The sequence below is a fragment of the Centroberyx gerrardi genome, chromosome 5 (assembly GCF_048128805.1).
Source record: "Centroberyx gerrardi isolate f3 chromosome 5, fCenGer3.hap1.cur.20231027, whole genome shotgun sequence".
NCBI lineage: Eukaryota > Metazoa > Chordata > Actinopteri > Beryciformes > Berycidae > Centroberyx > Centroberyx gerrardi.
In genome coordinates, this window is record NC_136001.1 from 15137485 (window position 1) to 15160572 (window position 23088).

A 23088-nucleotide genomic window follows, 5' to 3' on the forward strand; every position below is an offset into this window, starting at 1 on the left:
TACTTTCAGCCTACAAGAGTGCAAACCTCTGCTTGGCTAGTCCTAACTTTGAAACTGCAGCAACCACAAGAAAGTTACTGGTTTTGATAGATGGAAAAATTCCTCAACTCACACATGAACACTTTTTCAGACAGATTGGAGTATTTCCCGCTCCGCAAAATTACAGAATGTACTGCAATACCTCAGCGCTTTCCAACGGCCTCTGATTTGAGCATGTCCAGGTTCTTTGCATAGAACAGACTTTTGTTCGAGCACTAGAAAAAACACACACACATACCACAGTAACATTATAAATCCAGAGTGGTTTATTGGTTTATCAAATGGCAGCTTTGCCAAAGCACCATAACAAACAAACTGAACATTACCTCCAACAGCTGCAAATTGCAAAAAGGAACAGTGGTATTAAAGCATAAGTAAACAACCCATACAAAACATAACACCTTCATTTAAGCGGTTAATACGCCTTCAAACTAAGCACAACATAGACAGCAGTTTTGTACTGTGAGCATGTTATGTCTTTGTAATATAATACAGTGCAACAAAATAGAATACAATTTTGAGAAGTGGCTGCTGTTCTCAGGGGACAGAGATTTAAATGAATCGAATGCTAGCCACACTGACACTGTAACACAGTGAGAGGGGGGAAGGGCAGCGGGACACACACTGCAATCATAAACACAGGGATTAGAGACCAGTGAACACACAGATACTCAGTTACTTCCACTCTGAAATGTCGGCCTGCACTGTGCTGCTGCTGCGCGTGCACGTGTGTGCGTGTATGGATGTATGTGTGTGTATGTGTGTGTGTATGCGTGTAATCACGTGGGGGGGGTGGGGTATGTGGGGGAACAAATCAGCTTTGAGTAGTTGATCTGGAACAAAGTGGCTCAGGAAGCAAGCAGAGCTGTGATTTTATTCCCTAATGTTCATGAACAACATTTATAATCAGGGTTTAGAGAGCACAGGTTAGGCAGGATAGGGAGATTTAGAGGGGACTCTCACAGGGAAACCAACCGAGAGAAAGAGCGAGACAGACAGAGAGACCGAGAGAGGAATGTATGCGTCTCGGTGCATAAAGAGCTAGAGAGACGACCTGCAGCATTTTCAATGAGAGCCCCGGGTTGGATACAAATACTCTTTCCTTTCCATGAACAGATCATGTACCCCACCTTAAATTACTGGTAAACATTATGCAGAAATGCGTGCATGGCCAAACTTACATACTTACTTACGGAAGGGAAAGGAGGATGGATTTCATTCATATTTCAAGTGTGCAGACATATCATATCTGTCTGTCAGACAGATTTCTGCAGGCTAGCAGCAGGAACTAGTCATAAGTCTTGGCACAAGAAATGCTTAGACTAAACCACACGATAAATATGATGATGATGATAATGAGACCTCACTAAACCCTGTCTGGTCATATGACTGCATGGCTGGGGACATTTTCACCTCAGGGACAAGTATCCAGAACAACATGCAATAACAGAACAGTTTTCCTGCTTGTGTATTACTCATCGTAACAAACGGGGAATTCTTTTTCACAGTACTGTTTTTCGATCTCAGCCACTTGACAAGAACAGCAAAGGAACCATCCATCGAAAAAACAATTCAAAGTACTCGCTCAAGTACAGCAAAGTGACTTTTCAGCCGAAAGAAAATCAAGTAAAAGAAGGATACCAAGGGGCTTTGGTCCCAGTCCCACTTTGGTCCAAGTGCTTCAAAAGAACAGAACAGACTGCTGCAGAATGTTAAACTTGTGTGTCTTGCCAAAGACAAACATGGCGTTTCAAGTACAGTCTTGCTTTTTACATTAAGTAAAAAAAAACAGCTGAACTTCATGGAGTATTTACATACTTCAGCTCAGTGCATAATTGATATCTCTTCTATTTCTCTTTGTCAAATGTATACAAGTATGTACAGAGAACTCACGACAGCATTTAGCATAACAGGCAAGGAATGCTTTTGTTTAGAATGGTAAGCAAATGGTCTTGGCATTAGAAAGTCCCTGGCCAGCGCTTTCCTTATTAAGTCACAGACAGAGACTTTGTTTACATGCAGAGCGGTGCCGGACTGCAGGCAGTGGAAGGTCCCTATCCTCATGTAGACTTTCTGGAAGCTGTACTGCTCACATCAGCATTCATGTGACTGTCTGGCAGTGAGTGGATTAACCATGCATGCACATTTAGACATCACTGGTTCTGTAATAAAATAGCATGCCGTTTGAGCAGCGAACACTTGGAAGTAACAGTATCAAACAGTATCAACAATGTGTGAAAAGAAAAATATTCTTTGTTCATTGTAAATTACCAGAGTAAGGTTATTTTAGCCTGCCACCTGAATATTTTGTTGGATTGACATTTTCCCAACTCTGAATAGTACCATTAAATCTGCGTAGACATTGATTTAGGCTGATCTATGCAACAGGCAATATATAAAATATCTGAAGGACTGAATGGTATTTGGTACCATTTTATATGGACAATCAAACTGTGACTTCTGAATGGGCAGTTTGCTTGGCCTTTCCATGGGACCAATGCTTTTTCACTTTTGCAGTGTCCTTGAGATTCAAAACCAGCCTGTAGTAACTTCTTTACTCCAGAACTCGACACAAATGTTCCACAAGTCCAATTCTTAAAGACAGCATGAAATGGCATTTCGAAGGCGTCTTGCTTCTGTAATTCAACGCATTTCCGGTTGAAACAGAGTGTTAGGTCAGGACATAATGTGGGGAGGGATCGTTCAAAGGTGGCTTGGGCTGGACCACACCAAACATGGAAAGTGACTCTAAAGAACTGGATGCTAACCTGCATCCCATTGCAGAGGACGACTCGCCTCCTCCAACACCTCCATCACTCCTGTTATTGGAGCAAGCAGTGGACAAAACCCTTAGAGTGGAGGAGGTGGGGTTGTTAAAAAAAAAATATGGTGACATTATTGGTTGGGATTTTATGTACGCCTACTGGTAAGCGATGCAGCAATCACTAAAAATATAATGTTTTCCAGGAAGGAAAGCACTGGGGTTTTGATATAAAAATACAAGAAAATAAAAAACTGTTTTTTTGGCATGTATTGTTACACAGGTGTACGTTAGGGCACAGGAAATTAGCTAACAAGGTAAAAGAGTCACTTTTCCACTTCATTTTGTCTTCAAGTCAGTTCTTGACCATTTTATCCATTATGATCCATGTGTCACCTCTTCTGCCTCTTCAAAAACATTCAGATTTTACACAGGCAGTGGCACAGGACACCTATTTCTGACCTCGCTGCCTTGCCAGGCGCTTCATGAAGCAACAGGTTACCGTGGCGATGATGACAATGCCCACAAACAGGGCAGAGGAGACTCCGATAACCAAAGGGATGAGGAGGAGGTCAGCAGCTGGGAGAGAGAGGAAATGAGAGTTAAGGAGAGGGGGAAACAAAGAAGGAAAGGTAATGTTAAGAAGATGACAAAAGTAAGAATTGCTATTTTCCTATTTTAAAAGAGAAAACAGTGCAGCAGGATCAGTTACAATCTCTCAATCTCAGTTGTAATTTAATAGATGTGCACATGAATAGTCAACAAAAAGACTACCACCCTATTATTACTGTAATCCAATTACAACTGGGGCATGCTAATGCCGTAATACCAACAGTTGTCACTTACCTCGGGCGTACAGGTAAACGGTCACTGCAGACGACTCTGCTTTAGCCCCTGTGTTGGTCCAGCCTCCGTGTGGGTTCTGCCACCACACCTCGGCCTGGCACACATACAGGCCCTGGTCCCTCAAGGTGGCCGAGTGGACCCTCAGTCTGTAGCTGTCAGCTGCCAGACGGTCGATGCTAATCTCGCTACCGTTGGCGTAGATCTGCGCAACACCCTCGTACGTGAGAGCAGCTACCAGCCTGGGTTTTTCCTCAACTGGGGGGCTTGGAGGAGGCAGTTCAGATGGTGGCTTCTCTCCCTTGGTGATAACTGGCTCAGGGATCGGCCGCTGCAGCCACTGCACCTGTAGCTGGGTGGGACTTGTGTTTGTCACGGTGACGTTGCAGATCAGGGTGATGGTGCTGCCTCTTTTCAGCAGAGGGCCACGAGGAAGCTCAGCCACCGCTGACACCAGCACTTTTGGGGTAGGAAGAGATAGTGTTGTTCAGACAATAGTTCTTGTTTGTTTCATTGAAGGGTAAGATGGAAATGTAGAGTAGTCTAAGAACAATGTGAAACTGGAATGTATGATTTAGTTTGAATAAAACTAAATATTGCTAATGTGTTCTATTTTATGATTGCATAAAATCATTTCTCAGAAGGTGACTGCGGAGAGATGGGATCATTCTCAGCTATTGTCTGGTTGACAGAGAAAATACACCAAAATACTGGTATGTAAAGGGTTTAAAAGCCTATGTATAGGAAAAAAACATTAGACTTGAAGCGTAAAAAGACAGAGCAGGTGGGAGTGACGCACATGTGACAGAGCTGGTGTAGACAGCAGCACTGACTGAAAGGAGAGCACTTCTGTTCCAAGAGACAGACAACTAAAAAAAACACAGCTGAGTTGCTGTGTTTACAATTAAGTGTAAACAGAACAATGTTAACGGACATAGACTTAAGCACTGGGATCCAGCCAGGAAGCGTATGCAAATCAAACAGATGGCAGGCACCCTGGATAGCATACTTGTCAAAAATGGATTATCAGGATACTCAAGGATGCAAGCAAGCGTACAAGCGAGATGAGGTGTATATTGTCAGTTTTTGAGATGTAAATACAGTGGAAGTGACGTGCACTGCAAGGACAAGAAATGTCCAATTTTAATGTGCATGTTGTTTGTGTATGTATGTTTAATGTGTACGCCTTTCAATGTCAGGTGTAAATGTAACCCAGCTAAATCATATCTCTTAATCCAAGATGCATGCTGATGCCAGGTGTAAAGGGGGCCTCAGTTCGTCATCTGTCGCCATTATCCTCCATCACTACCGTAATAAAATAAATAATACCAATAGTAGTCACTTACCTTGGGAGTACAAAGGAACGGTCACTGCAGACGATTCTGTTTTAACCCCTGTGGGGTACCAGCCTCCGTGCGGGTCCTGCCACCACACCTCGGCCTGGCACACATACAGGCCCTGGTCCCTCAAGGTGGCCGAGTGGACCCTCAGTCTGTAGCTGTCAGCTGCCAGACGGTCGATGCTAACCTCGCTACCGCTGCCGTAGATCTGCGCAACACCCTCGTACGTGAGAGCAGCTACCAGCCTGGGTTTTCCTTCAACTGGGGGCCTTGGAGGAGGCAGTTCAGATGGTGGCTTCTCTCCCTTGGTGATAACTGGCTCAGGGAACGGCCGCTGCAGCCACTGCACCTGTAGCTGGGCGGGACTTGCGGTTGTCACGGTGACGTTGCAGATCAGGGTGATGGTGCTGCCTCTTTTCAGCTGGGGGCCACGAGCAAGCTCAGCCACTGCTGACACCAGCACTTCTGTGGAAGGAAGAGATAGTGTTGTTCAGACAATAGTTCTTGTTTGTTGAAATCGGTAGAATTCTTACAGACAAAATCTCGTAATTGAAGATATCTGAAATGTTGAGTGATAGATTAGGCTAAACTTCACACAAAGTTGTTCGAATGTTGCAAACACTCCGTCAATATATAAATCCTTAAAAGAAAAAAATTCCTTGTTATGCCATGAGACAAAAGCATTGCTCTCTAAGGATAGCGGGAACAGGGGATTTGCATGAAGGGGAGAGGAAATAAATGGCCAGCTGCCTCCAGATTTGAAAGCTATGCTCTACAATGACATTGTTGATCACTTTTGTTGCTGGGATCAGGTAAGGTGAGCATAATAAAGCAGACAGTGAGGAGGGACTACGCACAGAGGATTCATTTGTAAGCATTCAGGAGAAGGGAAGATAGAATGTAGATGGTACCAATTGGCATCCCGCCTTGGTCCTTAGGTTTTTAGAGTATTTGTTTTAGAATTTTAGGATTTCTCTCACCCCAAATGAAATGAGAAATTTTGCTGTCTAGTTTACTAAAAAAAAGACTTGGAGATAAACGTTGGAATTGCCTGAATCAAATATAAAAACTTCAGAAGGATATTCATTTTGCAATTAATACATCCAGCAAGTGAAAGAGGAAGAAGGGACCAGCGTGGAAAGTCCTAGGTTAAACAGAAACAGAATTGCAAACAGAAGAGGAGGTAAAGGGCATCCCTGTCTAGTCCCTCTACTCAAACAAAAATATTCTGAATAATTATTGTTGGTGCGGATACAGACAGTAGGTTGAGTATAAAGTAGCCTAACGCACAATATGAAACATTCACCAAACCCAAATCTATTCAAAGTTTCAAAGAGGTATCCCCACTCTACTCTATCAAAAGCTTTTTCAGCATCCATAGAATAATCATTTTAGGAGATTTGGAAGAAGATGTTGTGTATAGTATATCAAAAAGATTGTGGAATGAATGCCGGCCTTTAATAAAGCCTGTCTGATCTGGTTCTACAATAGTGGATACCACAGTTTCTAGAAGTAGGCTAATGCTAGCATCTTAGCCAGTATTGTATCACAATTAATTAAGGAAATAGCTCGTTAACTCCCACACTTTATTAAAGTCCCCTGAATGAGTAAACATATTGAGTAAGAGTGGCGCTACCTTGTTCGAAAAACATTTGAAAAAATCCACCGAAGGCTCAAATCAGTACTTTGACCTACAGTGTAAGTGTGTAGATCTTGATCAATCTCAATCATCTTCTACATTCCTCACTCTGGCCTATGAAATCCTCTGAGATCATAAAACATGTTTGTTTTGGGGAGTCTTATAATCCTACTCAGTCTAATTTACTCTTATTTCAAATGTAATTAGCCTACTTTGTATAAACATCTTGACCAGACTAGAGAAGCCCAATCAGCCCCAATCCAAGTAAACTTGCATATGAAGACAGTTCATCCAATGCAACAGGCAATCTATCAATCAGGTAGATAGTAGATAATACATAATGCAGCTGAAGCCTGTGTGTCATTGTTGACATAAACAGAGCCTCTTACCATTGGTCTTGAGGTTGACAGTGACTCCCTCGGACCTCTGGGTGAATGTGGCAGCAGTAGACGGGCCAGGGTTACTCCTACCGGCGTATACACTCACCGCACACCGATACACTCCCGAGTCGGAGGGGCGGGCCGAGAACAGCTTCAGAGAGTACCTCCCCTCCGCCACTTTCTCCATGGAGCCCCCGCTGGCTCGGCTGAGGTCGTCCCCCCAGCTGACGACACCGTCTGGGGTTATCCGGGCCACCTCCACCTTACAATAAAATACAGTACGTATTACACTGTATATTGAAATTTGATTTGTATAAACAGACAGAAAAAAACATTTTTGATATGAATTGTTTGTGCCAAAATTATAATGCATGCCATCTTCCCGTTTATATAAATCAGATTTCAATTTACAGTCTAATACATACTGCATTAATTCGTTCATTTACAGACACAGGTGTGTACAACAACTGATGTATCCACACACACACTCAAAAAATTGATTTATGTCCACATAAGGTACATAGTTATATTTGTGCTCTATGTTACAGTCACAGTATGCACAGTATGCAGGTACAGAATGATTACAATTCAAGGATGAAAACAGTAGCCCCGCCTCCACACTGCCCACAACAGCTGACAGTGAACAGTACATTGCAAATAACAAATCAGCCAACACAAGTCAGCAGAATAAGAATCACAATACCTCTACTCCTCTAGTCCCCACTAAGTCACTGCTAGCAGAGCCCCTCTTCATCCACTGAACCAACAGGCCCGACTTTCCCGCAGACGACAGCCCTGACACTTCACAGGTCAGGCTGAGAGGGGCACCGGCCTGCACGGTCACCTCCCCTCTGGGAAACGAAGTCACACTCACAGCCTCCGCTGGACAGAAGAAGAAGAAGAGAGAGAGAGAGCGAGCTTAGAGCAAATGGAAAGAGGACAGAAACCTGTACCGACACTAAAAATCTTCACTGGAACCAATACATATATAATCTCTGTTAGGCTGGGGTGGCTGCTCCTCTAGATTTGGTTGAACCTATTGAATAGTAGGGTAAATACTGTACTACATATTGGTGGGAGATGACTTGGATCACCACCTCACCCTGAAAACAAAAATGCTACCCAACAAAAATGATATAAACGGGTATTGTAATCAGAAAATCAAATGTAATAATAATAAAATAATGGCAGGTTAGGACAACCATATCTCTCCATTCTCTAAATGTAATCCCTTGTCACTCCTCAGTTAGCCTACACTTAAATTAGGGTCCTTAATTATCAAGTTTCTTATTAAAGACACAATTCTAACATTCCTGACCAGGTCACAAGGTGTGACAACAGAAACTTTATTATGACTGAAAGGGTGAAGCCTCAGATGTGAATGGGGATTCACCTGGTACATTAGTCTACATGTACAAGGGTGACTGAATGACTGTTTAATTAATTGCAATAAATTGTAAATGTTTTATAGGCTAAGCATTCCTACTGTGGTATCATTATAAGGAGTCAGACATCGGTCCATTGTAAGCAAGGCCTCATTTACAACATTTCTCTTAACAAAGATCTGCTAAACAATGGATGCATTATTTATATAATTTGTCAAAACAAAAGGGGAAATGCTAGACCATTGTATTAGACAGACTACAGGGCCCAGAAACCATTACAGAACTAAGTAGTGCAAGTGTGAAAAGATAACAGTACATGCATTGATGAACTCCTATGCTTTAACTACGGTAAATGCCATTGTTCAAGAAAAAGACATGACCTCATTAAGTCTTAGCTCCACTAGATACCTCTCTCTAAACTACTGTATTAATAACTTCTACATACATATCAGCAACAATATGTAAATGAAGAACCTCAACAAATATTAGGTTGTTATCTTGAACAGTATGTTGTTACATTAAAATTATGTTCAAGAGCAAACATACAGCTCTGGAGACACTATATGATCTGTTGAAGAGCCATAAAACTCCTACTGAAAGTTTGAGGTTACATTTTCATTCTAGGTGGTTAGAAAAAATACTTGAGAGAGGCCTGCCAGAGACAGTGGTGCTGTTCTTAAAGGATGTGGTCATGTTGGTCTGACAGAAAGATAAAAATCCTCTTTGCAGCCTACAAGGGGCCAAGGTGGGAGTAAAGATTACTTAATGCTTTAGCTCTACACAAGCTCGTTAGATTTTAAATTGAGCTAAGCAGCAGGGCATGCTGTCAGTTAGCCAGCTAGCCAGCTATCTACCTATCAAAGCTGGCTGGGTAGTAAACAAGAGAGCCAAGCATCTAGCTAGTCAGTCAGGGAGTCTGACAGTTTATTCATCCAACCAGTCAGTCACCAGCCAGATAAGTTAATCAGTCAAGCCAGCTAACCAAGGACCAACCAACCAATTACCCAGCCAGTCGACAACCTAGGCAACAAGTTGTAGTTAGTTGGACACCCATCCATCCAGTCGGTAAATTGGCCAGCCAGCAAGTCAGGCATTAGCCAGGCAGTGAATAATACAGTCAGCCAGGGTTTGTGTCTGGATTCTGGAAAGAGCCCAATGTACCAAACAGCTCTGTAAGAGCAGACCTATTGGCACCACTTCCTTGGCAACAATGGAGAAATAATCAAGAGCCTTAAACTGACAAGCAGATACCAAACCTGAGCTGTTTCTCAAGACTCAAGCCTGCAGAGTCCCAAACTCCATTTGTTGGTTCTGGAAACTCTACAATGTATGCCTGTAGTCTGATTTGCTTTTGTATATTAATGTCTGGGGTTTTATGTAACTGGAGCCCCTGAGCAGCCAAATTATTTTGAGATATCTTCTGCCCTTTGTTTGGGCGACTGCTTAACAAATCAACTATAATGAGTTTTCATTACTAACCTCTTTCTCTTGCAAATGTTTCCCACATGAACTTTGAATGCTGCACAAAACAAACAGCAGTTGAGCAACATGCACGTTCTGGCCTTGGCACTTGCCCAAACAGAAAATATCCAGCTATGTTGATTCTGGCTGTGCCGCATGCTATCCTAATTTTGGCAAATGTCAACACATACTGGCATAGCTAGTTAGTTACACTGACCTAGTTTCTGAACAGTTAGGTTGCCAATATCCAGGATCCTCTGTGCAATCTTCTGCCACGATCCGTCAGGGTCCAGAATCCACTGTGAGGCCTCACAGAAATACGACCCAGTATCCTCTGCCTGCACCGCGCTCATCTTCATCACATACACATCCCGTCCGCCCTCTCCATTCCTTTTCTCCAGTGTGATCTCTCCATCATCGTACCGCTTCTTGTAAGACCCGCTGCTTCCAGGAGTCACGCCCAGCACCCTGTCGATGGAGATAATCTCTCCGACGGTGCTGACCTCTCCACCTGCTCCGCTCTCCGAACTTTCTCCACCACGCTTCCCAAACGTGATAGACAGATGGGTGTGCTGCTTGGATTGGACGCCAGCTGAACATGTCAGCGTTAATTCCGCCCCCTCCGGCACGGGCTGACCAGAAAGTGCGCGGGAATAGCTGATCTGGAGTGTGTCAGGGATCACTATGGGAGTACAAATAGACACAGACAGACAATAATGTCGTAGCGAGATGCAACAGGAGCCAGATGGGACACAAAATATGCCAAATTTAATTTCTATTGCCTGTGTGGTGCTTTATTCTTTCTATGTTTAGAACACCAAAGCAAATCATGAAATGGGGTAGCTGAGAGCGAGTCCAAGCCGTTTACTCTCATTGGCTTTGGACACCGCTTTGGCAAGGGGGGGGATTAGCAGGCTATTATGATGATAACATACTTCGACTGCAAAACTAATGCTCAGCCTATAAACTTAAAGGAGTGCTACATAAAGCAAAATGATGAATAGAAATATAATCAGTAAACATATGGACGGTGTAAAAATTACCAAAATGTTTTTGACAGCTTGACCAGATGGATGTAATATAATAGGGTGAGGAGCAACAAATTTACAGAGGGAGAGAGAAAGAAAAAGAGAGAGAGGGTGAGAGGAAAGCAGAGTACAAAGTCCAGATGGATAGTATATAGGCTATAAGAGCCTCGGACGAGGAATGTCGTCATGTGCCAAGTGAGACGCAAAGTATGATTGTTCAATGAAAAATGTCACCCATCTGGTTGACGTAGTACAAAATAGTTCATAAAATATTCCTGTGTGCTTATCACACTGAAACCCCCTGACGGAGCTTGAACATGTCAGTAGGCTGGTTTCCACTGCACATCAAAACGAAACTAGTCTTTTTATCTATAGTTGCAACACAACCAGGAAGCATATCTTTACCTTTGATAGCAATTGAGGCGCTGTAATTCCCCTGGTAGGTACTGTCTGTGCTGGGTGTGTAGCACTCGTATTTTCCCTGGTCTTCGGGCCGGAGCCTCTGGATCACCAGCCTGGCCTTGTCCCCCGAGTCCCTCTCCACCCTCACCTCCCCGGCCCGCACCCTGGCCTGGAACGGGGCGTAGGGAAAGCCCTGGTCCCTGGTGGACACGACTCCCATCTGCCTCCCGCCAGCATCCTCCCTGTACAGGAACCACTCGAACTCCTGGGTGCGTGGGCCCTCGTACCCCGATACGGCGCAGGGCAGAGAGATGGGGAACCCTGCCACACGGTAGACGGGTCCAGGGGGAAGGGTTACATCGCGACACAAAGCATACTGGAGCGCTGCGGAAGAGAGGGATGTAGGGATGGTGTGGGGGAGGGAGAGAGAGAGAGAGAGAGAGAGAGAGAGAGAGAGAGAGAGAGAGAGAGAGAGAGAGAGAGATGGAGGCAGTCATAGACAAGGCAGGAAAGAGAGGGAACAGTGACAATGTCAAATCCACTGGGTCACAGCCTTGCCTTGCAGCATGTTTGGTACACAGCCTCACCGATCAATATCCTGAGCTGATGACTGGCTAACAGGGAATCAATAGATTAGCATAGCTGTGGGAAAAAAACGAAGCACAACAACTAGAGCTAGGATAGCTGTTAGCCTGAATATAATGACACATCTAATAAAGAAACAGGGACAAATCTTTCAGTGGGCTTCTTAGTTTACTCTAGTTATTTTCAGTTGTTTTAATGTTTGATAGAAGAGTGTCTACATGGCAGATTTTTTGGATTCTGGTTATGGGCAAGACAAATTCAGCGGGAGTGCCTCAGGGGTTAGACCAGTGAGCTCCCAGGTTCAAGTGTCTGGGTTTTACTGCTTTGCATTGTCTGGCTGCACACCCCACATCCCTAAAATCTCTCCAAAATAGTTATGGGGTCAGATAAGCCAGGGCTATTTCAGCACTGAAACCCTCTTTTACAGCCACAGGCACTGAAACTTCTCCTTTGATACCTAGTCTTTCATGTTTAGGGTACTTACCTAAAATATTCCAATGCTGATACTGACTCAGTCAAAGGAGGAGGCCCCATTTTACAGGATAGCATTACAGAGGATTTTACATTTTACCCTTTCTGTACCTCCCTCTTCTGCATCCCCAGAGATGCAGACCTGTTGTAAGTGCCTCCTTTTGAAAGCAAAAATACACTGTACAAAATAATTCAATTGTATCCCTGTGGTCTCAAATAGTTCAAGTAAAATTCAGGAGCAGGAACAAGTTTGTCCAGAAAGCAAGACTCTAATCTGGGACGTCATCAGGCAATTCTTTCTGCACCTGCTCTACTGATAATGTATGGAAGACTGACTTCACAGAAAGTTTTATTATCCTTTTATGCCCAAATTAGCTTTATTTCATAACAGCACAGACAGCTCTCAACCAGAGCAGAACTCTTCAAAACATACCCTGGAAAAAAAAAAAAAAAAAAATAGAACAAAAATCACACGTGACCTGACATGAATGAACTTCCTCCTAGTTTTGGGAGGAAGTCGATATAAGAAGTTGTGAGACTTTTGTCAGGGTCTAAAATAAAGTAGCATTTTTTTTTTTTAATAATAAGTAAAAGCCACGAGACGCCGTGCTTTACATTTTGGAACAAGTTATTATTGGAAGTTATTCATATTCACCAAAAAATATTTAGACAATCTTAAACTATAAGAACATCATGTCTGAAATTTTAAAATGAAGGTACAGATCTTTAATGTCAGATGCCCACTATGTGATTTTGATCAGCAATTGGTGCAAGGACGTGAAAACCCATCATCTCCAAATGCAAATGAGATGCAGTCATTCTGAAACTTATAGCCAACATTCCCCCACCAACTGAAACTAAACGGACGATCACCACCTACTATACCAACACATCCTTTACCCCACCTTTAACTGATGGCTACCTGAACAACTAGAAATACTAGACAGGTGCGTTTTGACACTCCCTGTCTGTGTGTGAGGCCTAGAAACAACTGCTGCTTTGACACACAGACACAGTCAAGCCACAGCCTGATAACAACACGCCCATAGATAATGCCATGGGAGACTAGTGGGAGGCTTAAGCGGATCAAGGCCTAATTAACATTGGGCTTGGATTGATAGGGCTGGGGGACACCATAGCGTGTGACAATACTCAACACTGTCTGGGTTAGGCAGTCTGCAACAGGGGGTCCCGAACCTTTTCTTATCAAGAACCAACCGAACAGACTTCTCCTGTTAGATTTGATTTATATAACTATTCATCCTGTAGGAGAGCAACAGTGGGGAGAGTGAAACTTATGATCCAGTCATCCTTATAAGTTCTCTCACTTTTAGGGCATGAATTATTTGTGAAATTAAACTTATAAGGACTTATATTTATATGTTCTCTCACTTTTAGGGTGTGACATATTAGTGAAATTAAACTTATAAGGATTTCTATTTATATGTTCTCTCACCGTGCTAATTTTTAGGGCGTGAAATATTCCTGAAATTAAACTTATAAGGATTTATATTTATGTGTTCTCTCACTGTGCTAACTTTTAGGGTGTGACATATTAGTGAAATTAAACTACTCTTCATTGCTCGGGACCATAGACGCCGTGGAAACCTCTAAAAAGAGCTCACTTTGGGAATGACTTCCTGACACACTTGAATTAGCTCAGCAAACACGCATGAGAATAAAAATGTTTCTGGGGGGATTTTCTTTTTTGCATCCATCACTTCTGCATTTTGATTGCAGGTAGGTAGCAGAGATGTGGGCAATCAATGCTGATAAACGTCCCATGAAAATAAAGATGGGATGACCCACAGCTTTAAAAGAAGCCAGTCCAAATCATATGAAATGTAACACACTTGCTGCACATTCAGAGCAGAATTAATTAGAGCATATGCCTGGCTGGTAGGCATGGGAGACAATCATGCAAATGCGTCGCTGTTCGACAGATGGGGACGCGGTTTAGTGGTGATTGTGTGTGCGGTGCAAACAGGTAGTGAGACTAGACTCACCCCACTGTAGAAACACGAATCCTGCTGTTTTCAGCGAAGCCATCATCATCATCTTCCCCCCCGATGTCCAGATGGATTATGTCGACTCAGATTTCTCTCTCTCTCTCCCTCTCTCTCTCTCTCTATTGCTCTTGTCGTTTATCGCCGTTCATAATCCATCCCGCCGCGGTGAGCAACCTTCTTCTAGGCAAACAAATGGACAGAAAACATCAAATTATTTGTGCAAAAAAAGGATTCCCAACAATATTTTGATTAGGCTGCTAGGATGGCGAGTTAGCACTATCAGCTAACATGCAGTGCGTATGAATAGGAGGTGTACATTCATACATGTAGCCTGTAAAACAGTTACCTTTCTCATGCATCGTCGCATCTTTGTCAACAAACCGATTGCTCCATAATTTTCTTGTAAGTATGCAGACTCGTTTTATTCAGACTAACGTTACCTCCGCCTCGACAGACACGCCGCCGTCCCGTCCAGCCGTGGGTTGGTTGGCATCACAGGGGGTTGGTGTGTGTGTGAATTGGGGGCGAAGAGGCGGAGGGGGGTGGGGGGTAACAAAAAAGGGAGGAGCCTGCATGCAAAAAACCCTGAGAAAAGAAAATAGACGGGAGCCATTGGCCAAGAATTCGAGGATGACATTTTGAACCAATAATAATAGCATGCGTTGAAAGCGGTTGAAACAACAACGTCTTTCATCACACCGCAGAGCGGCGCCAGAGTGCAGGCCAACAGCCCGCCATGTATTCTATGGCCTTTTCAGGTCAATGATTTCTATCAGAAACGTCTTTTGTTCAGAGTGTAAGAAGTTGTGGGACTTTTGTCACCGTCTAAAATTGGCTTTTTTTTTAATTAAGCAAAAGCCACGAGAAGCCGTGATTTTAGAACAAGTTAGAAGTGTTGTTAGTGAAGCAGAAGTATAGCCTATTGTTGTTTTAAAAAACACAAGAACGCAAATGTAAAATAACTTTTTTAATTTTAATTTCTAATAGTTGAAGGAAACGTCCCTGTTGGATAGGCTATTCTTACTCTGTTTAGGTAGGCAATTTATGATGTTCAGTGGATTCCAGGAGTTATTTTGCGATGTTGTAATTTACTTTTAAGACAGACTTTATACTGGGATGTCGTGGTGGCTCAGTAGTTTAAGGTGCATGCCATGTAACTGTGATGTCATGGGTTCCAATCCAGCCCAGGACCTTTGTCGTATGTCCTCCCCTTTTCTCCCTCCCCAGTCTTTCCTGTCTCTCTTCACTGTGTAATAAAGGCAAAAAATGTTTGCTGATACAATTCAGTTTCTGAAATGCTGAGCAGTGTGTCAGCCGTCCCAATAATTCACTGTATTTGAAATCAGTAGCGAATTCAGGTATTATTGAGTAATGTTGAGAACTAGGGATAAACCTAAACCAGGGGTGGGCAAGCATGCCATGGAGGGCAGAGTATGCAGGTTTTGATTCCAATCAAAGACTACACCAGGTGATTTCACTGATTAGTAAAACTTGCACACTCTCTGCCCTCCATGGCACATGCTTGTCCACCCCTGGCCTATAAGCATAGGTACAGGGTAGTAGGCCTGCAGTTCTCAGTCCTGGTCCTCAGGACCCAGTGTTGGGTTGTTTGGGTTTTTCATTCTGGGAGCCTTGCAATGTGCATACTGTTCTACACCTTTGACTGCTGTTCTGTCTAGCACCTGCCTTAGATAAGGACAATGGATGTGGGAGCCACCACCACTCCTGGTTTTCATTCTAGCCATCTAATCAGGGGCTGATTTCCACCTGACGCCAGGTGAATGCAATTAACTAGTTGGTAGGATAGAAAACCAGCAGCCTACTCTGCTCACTGCTCGGAAATCACTGTTGAGCCTTCTGGAGGTGGTGTGGTCCTAATTCAATGAAATGTGTTGTGATGGGATGGGAGGTGCCCACTTGATAACCCCAGTGACATACCTGAACTCACACACTCTACCCTGTAACATTTAGATTAGGTGGCTGGTGAATGGTGCTGCCTGTCTGATGGTCTGTAGATTATGACGGTGTAGACTGATGTTGTCTAGTCACCATTTTGTGGATGAGTACGTCATTCTTTTTGACATCTGAATTGGGATTCTGTATGAATGTTCACCCTGGATTATGGCACAAAGGATTGTAACATCACATCCTGTTTATTGGTATCCTAAATGTTTTGGTATGCCCAGGTTCCCTCACCCTGCCTCGTCTGCTTCTACTCCAGTTAATGATTTCCAACATGTAGGTGGAGAGAGCAATGGTGACAGTGGTTATGGAGCGAGAATCATTTGGTTATGGTACATACAGACAGACCAAGCGTGACCACTTGCTTTGTGTAGCCTAGTCGATTGAGGACATTTTACTGGGTGTGTTTTGGGGACAAGGATCCGAGCAAATACAGTTTGTTTAATATTGTTTGTTAATCGAGACCTATTTTGTATTTTATCATTTTCTAAGTTTCATTTTGCCCAAATAAAATCCAAAAGCATATGTGTGGAAAATGCAATCTTGATATTGTGCTTTAGGCTATATGGCTCGCTAGCTGGCTAAGTAGCAGTGGCTACAGCTATTTGGATGTGATGGGATAGTTAGGCTAACAAGCTAACATTATTTGTTTAGCCTACTAGAGTACTAGAGCTAAAGTTGACAGCTCAAGTGTTTTCAGTTACCTCCGGTAACATAACACACCAAGAAGATCAACCATCTCTAGTTTTTTGCCTGAATGTGATTGGGTCTCGCATCATGACCATCATGATAAACTTTTACAGCTTCAGCAGGCCTGATTCATGCTGCCACCCATCCCGTCGCCATGTGCACACCGTTATTTGCTTCTCATAGACAATTAATGGAATTAAACTGTGCGCCACATGAAATTGCATGGTGTGCAACTACCATTACTCAAAACACAGCATGTCTTGTGGCTGCATTGCATTCCGGTCTACTGAGGCTTCTGTCAGTGTAAAAAGTCTCTTCTTCTACGATGGATTTCTCCCTGTGGTTGAAGGTGGGTGCAAAATTGTGAGTCTAGAAAGAAGCTCCCTTGATCTTCAACCAAAACCTTACCGCTGATGTTTTAGGTACCTGAAAAATTTTCTGCTGTTAAACTCCATTGTAGCTGCACTATCTCAGCGTGACATCACATCATCTACATTTTGCCAGTTATCTGTAGAAATAAGAAAAATGCAGCACCAGAAATGTAAGGTGCATATTGCCAGTAGCTGTTTTTAATGTGTTATGGTGTTTTAGGGTGGATTCTCTCTCTCTCTCTCTCTCTCTCTCTCTCTCTCTCTCTCTCTCTCTCTCTCTCACACACACACACACACACACACACACACACGCATATACAAGTGCATTATGTGCACCAATATGCATTTTGCCAGAATGTCCATGGGATATGATAACAGACATTCAAACCTTTGTGCAAAAAGCTTATACGTGTGTTTGTGTTGGGGGGCAGGTGTGTAGTAACATAATATTCTAGAATGACCTTAGACCTTCTAGAATAACTTCAGAATTTAGAATGGTCACTAAAATGACCATGGTGTGTTTGTGTGTGTTTATGCATGCATAATTAAATACATTACAAAAAAAAGAATTCCTCCCGCAGGCAGTATCATTACATTGAGCTAGTTTTATACAACCACAAGATGGCGACATAAACTTCTGAAAGCCAATCGTCATACTGACTGCTCCAACCGACTACACAAGGTAGGAACTAATGAATTTACAAAAGTTAAAAAAAAAAAAATTGATTTGTTGGTTGCCACCAGCATCTCTAGCCTGAAAATACATAATGATGCTGATATAGGCCTATTTTGTGAATACAACTGTTTGTGCAACATTGGGGTGTATTCTAGCCAACAACAACTGGTACCATCCAGCATCCACTATTCTTCTGTTCTTGAATCCTGAATGAACCGTATGTGAGACTGTTACAAAAACAATGTTCACGAGCTGACAGTGATATAAAACAGAGAGAAAACCCAGCTACCATTTCTGTGGCCTGCAACAGCAGCGCTGCTACTTTCTCTCTCCATCTCTCTTGGATTTCTTTCAAAGCAGAGGCAATAGTCCACTCTAATCAGTTGTTTAACTAGTGTTTTTTTTTTATACTTACAGTGGAGTCAGGAGAAATAATAAAGCTCGGAATAGAAAAATGTGTGTGGAGAAGATGTTAAAGCTGAGTGAGTCAGGATTCGGCCCTGTGTAGCCATCAGTATGCGGGATGCTCATAAGCAGACTGAGCCACTAGGACGCCTCACTCACTGAGGAGGGTTTAAGCCATCAGAGCACACCTCATTAGTGGTGTCCAGTTCTCCCCCTCCTGTCCTGTCCTGTCCTGTCCTCTCATCCCCTCTCCTCTCCTTTCCTTTCCTTTCCTTTCCTTTCCTTTCCTTTCCTCTCCTATCCTCTCCTCTTTTCTGCTCTGATTTTCTCTCTTATTTTCTCCTTTCATTTCTTCTCCTGTCCTCTCCTCTCCTTATCTGTTCTGCACTTATTTTTTTGTCATTTCCTTTTCTTTCCTCTCCTCTCCTATCCTTTCCTCTCCTCTTTTCTGCTCCTCTTTTCTCTCTTACTTTCTCCTCTCCTCTCCTATCCTTTCCTCTCCTCTTTTCTGCTCTGATTTTCTCGCTTACTTTCTCCTTTCCTCTCCTATCCTTTCCTCTCCTCTTTTCTGCTCTGATTTTCTGGCTTACTTTCTCCTCTCCTCTCCTCTCTTCTCCTCTCCTCTCCTCTCCTCTCCTCTCCTCTCCTCTCTTGCGGCAACATGGAAACATGAGGGCCCTGATGACTTCACAATGTGGCTCGGCAGAGAGAGAGGGGAAGTCATTAGGGTATTCTGGGTTAACAAGGCGGCAAGCAGGATATGCCGACTTCAGCAGGAGCTTACACCAGCGCTGGGGGATGGCACTCACGCAGAGTAAACTTCCTTCAGCCGTACGGCTTCCATGTATCGCAATTTTTTTTTAACAGAGTTGGACAGTTACAGCGCGATGTAGCCTGATCCGTTTCCAGGGAAATAAATCTCTAAAAGCTGCATTGATCTGCTCACGGTTTGTCACGCACATGTTCGCTATATTACCCGTGACAGGTAATCCCAAAGCTTTCACTGCCATCAGTTTCAGAGTCTGCGTTCTCTGCCTGTTTTAACTCAGTGTTACTTGTTCTATTTCTTATCAAATTTCAAGTATCACTTTTATGTCGGCACTTCAAGAACAAAATTTCAAGATGGATGTTCTTTATTACAGCTCTTTTTTTTTTTTTTCAGTTTCCATATTATCTCACTCATCTAACTCATCTTCTTCTTTGTGCACTCACTCCCACTCTGTCTCTTTTAAGGCTGCTGCAGACTAAACTGTAACCTGCTAGTCAAAGGGAGACTGTCTCTAATTACTTTGTACTACAGGCAGCACAGAGGCATACGCCCCCCTCATTGGAGGGACCTCACCGTGACTGTAAAGAGGAACTTTGCACTGTGTGTGGCATAGTTATAGATACATCTTCCTCTGAAAGTATTTTGATTGCCATAACAGATAGACAAAGCTTCCTTCTCTTGGTGTCTCTCTCTCCACATCTTTGTCCCTCACACCATTTCTCATTCCCACCCTGGTATCTGTAGGCTTTAGATAGCCACTCTGACTTTTTTTTATAACGCTTGCTTGGTTTCTTTCTCTCTCTCACACATACATACAGTACACACACACACACACACACATACACCCTCTTCCCAGAGCACTATAAATCATCCTTCCACAAGACAAGCACATACGCACATAAATGGGCTCCATTTGGACTCCTATCACCGGTTTTATCACCAGGGCACGCTGTCTCAGTCCCACTTCTACAGGGGGACACACTTAGTCAGCGACAGTGGAAGGACCACTGCTAGACAAAACAGAGAGAAGGAACAGGCATTTCAACATGTACAGCTAATTTACTGCTGACAGGATATTAATAACTTTCTCTCGGAGGGCTTTTGGTTTTGTAGGTTTCCTCTCTCTATTACAGAATGCAACAACAATGTTTAGCTAAGCATTTGACCGCATCATTTGACTTCTTTTGGTCACTGTCTTGGATTGGAAATGTGTGAGGCTGATCGGTGAACTTTTTTTGGAACAGAAGGCTGTTTTTTTTTATGTCTTTTAAAACGATGTAAAAGAAAAGAAGAAAAACAGCTTTGAGAACATACATGACACATATGTGAGACTCCATAAGGACAAAAACAGATGTCATGTCATACTAATATGTATAATGTTTTATATATGTATGTATGAGAAGTGGAAGCTTAACACAGTTGATCATAAAACTTTGTTAAAATATATTACACATATTAATATTTGTCTCCTCTATACTGTATATATTTGTAGTAGACAAATAGGGGTAGCTTGAAAATTTGGGAGATCTAGCAGAAATATCTAAATATTGCTGTTGTCGGGTGAAAACCTTGTATCCAAAATGTCAACTTCTCAGGAACTAAGAAAAACAGCCTTGTTTTTAGCTTGACCACCATAAATTTCCAGTTTATCCAGTGGGTTTTGAAAGGTTTTCATAAGCCCAAGGGTCGTAGAACTTCCGCAACCCATAGAGGAGCATGTAATCCTTCAATTTATGTTAAAACAAGTTTAACTATACACACATATATATATATATATATATAGCTGAATAGCTATATATAAGCTGAAGACAAGAGAAGAGAAAAGAAGAGAAGAGAAGAGAAGAGAAGAGAAGAGAAGAGAAAGCTTTACGTCCACAAATGTAAATTTGCCTTGTACAGATCAGCTTATGCCATGTTATATTACCACCCCATAACCAACACAGGAAAAGAAAAGACAATAAATTCTATGTACCAGACTGGATGTTTCTCTATAGTGTGGAGTGCATCTTGTGGATAATAATAACACAATGCATCAGTAATAGCATATGCATGTGTGTGTTGCATTCCACTGAATTGTTCCACCCTAGGTGCCTGTGTGAATGTGTAGTGTATGTGTGTGTGTGTGTGTGTGCATGTGTGTGTAGGCTGAGGGCCTGGTCGGGTTCTGGCAGCCATGTAGTTTAAGATGTTAGAAGTGGTCTCCCATGGTGTAATTGGTGTGGACTGGAGGATAGCTTTAGCTGGCTGCCACGCCACAGACAGACAGGCCGACAGATAGACAAATAGAAAGTCTAATGGGTAATTTGGTGGACATGGAGAGAGAAAGACATACAGAGAGAGGAGAGGAGAGGAGAGGAAAGGAGAGGAGAGGAGAGGAGAGGAGAGGAGAGGAGAGGAGAGGAGAGGAGAGGAGACTGAGGAGAGAGGGAAGACGGGGGGCAAGAGGAGGCGAAGAGAGAAGAGGGAAGGTCTGCAGGGGGGAATTGGAAACATATGGAGTGGTCTGACTGCTGGTCTTCCCCCTCCACCTCAGCCTCTAATTCCACCAACATCCAGACAACCACACACAACAAAGGCAGGAGATGGGCCAGAAATGGTGTGAGGCTGAGTGCTAAGGTGATGATACATGGGGAGTGTTTTGTGGCAGATTGGCAGCATTGTCTGCAGCAGGAATGGGGGAGCAAATGAGACAAAACCAATGTGGACGACACAATGGACTGTAAGGAACAAATGACGTATGATGAAAGAGTACAGCCATAGTTGTTGGCAATCGCATTGTATGTGGCTTCAAAATGCTGCCTATGTAGAGGAGATTGGGGATGGTTGTAACAATTTAGGTTTCAGCATCAATAACTCAGTGGTTGTTTCTGTTAGATCTCTCAACTTTGATGCAAGTTACCCCTATTTGTCTACTACAGCAAGATAATTTGCTGAAATAAGGCCCAGTCTGTGAAATCTATACAAGAATAGACAATGAAGAATGTTTGAATAAACTCAATTTAAAAAAAAAAATGAAACTGATAGTTATTTTTTCTTCAACTCTAAACTTAAAATGGCCCTTCGGGAACATTTTCAACATTTCAGCATTTTGAGAATTTAAAATCTGTTTTGTAAACATAAATGTCACTTTTGTTCAATGTTGCATATTTCTTAACTTTTAAACTTCGATCTCTTTTGTTGCATATTCAACACAAACTTAAAATCTCTTTCACAACATACTGACGCTATGTGTGTATGTGTCTGAGTTGTGTTGAAAGGATCAAATGAGAGATTGATGTTATGTAAATATAACCATTTTATCTACACCACTAACAGTGCTTTAAACTTGGTCATACATTTTACTTTTTTTAAAATCTCAAAATCTTTTCTTTTAATGTAAAATCCTCAGTGTTGCACACAGAGCCATGAAACCTCTCCTGTGCACTCAAGAAGGAAGTGGGCATGTATGATATTGACCACGGCACCGTAGCTCATTCCTGACTGGTCAAACTGACAGTGTTACGACTTACCCCGTATTATAACCATCCCCGGTCTCCCCTGTCATGGTCATTTAGGTCATGAATGTGAATATACTATATATGTGCTGTGCCATCGGATGAATTCAAGTGTAAGTGTGAATGTGAGAGTGTGTGTGAGACCTAGTATGACGTTTTAGTTTGACTAAGTAGGAATCTAAGACAAAATCTGCTTGTGTCTCCAAACATCTCCAAATTATGAGATCTATGTGTCTATGTAGTCTGAGACAGCAGGTGTACAAAAGTAATGAAGTGTGAGTGAGATTCTACAGCAACTTTGTGCTTTCATTTCACATATGGTTCATTTTGTGTATCAATATTTTAACGATTACAATTGTGTTCCACATTGTAACTAAT

General features: G+C 42.7%; 2 protein-coding genes across 3 annotated transcripts in view; one reads left to right on the forward strand and one right to left on the reverse strand.

Moving 5' to 3' along the window:
- prr13 (proline rich 13) overlaps positions 1 to 23088 on the forward strand; it is a 116420-nt gene that overhangs the window by 18507 nt on the left and 74825 nt on the right. The gene's annotated exons all lie outside the window — the stretch shown is intronic.
- Positions 283 to 14835, reverse strand: igsf8 (immunoglobulin superfamily, member 8). Of its 2 annotated transcripts, none has more exons than XM_071922694.2 (9): positions 14690 to 14835; positions 14341 to 14520; positions 11282 to 11662; positions 10066 to 10530; positions 7706 to 7884; positions 7012 to 7264; positions 4990 to 5448; positions 3647 to 4102; positions 283 to 3379 (listed from the first exon to the last, which is right to left on the reverse strand). In XM_071922694.2, exons 2-9 carry the CDS (start codon positions 14390 to 14392, stop codon positions 3252 to 3254), a joined length of 2373 nt encoding a protein of 790 aa, XP_071778795.2. In that variant the 5' UTR covers positions 14393 to 14520; positions 14690 to 14835; the 3' UTR covers positions 283 to 3251. The 2 variants fall into 2 exon arrangements, with proteins under 2 accessions (XP_071778795.2, XP_071778796.2); XM_071922695.2 differs by having other exon boundaries at positions 14341 to 14517; positions 14690 to 14815.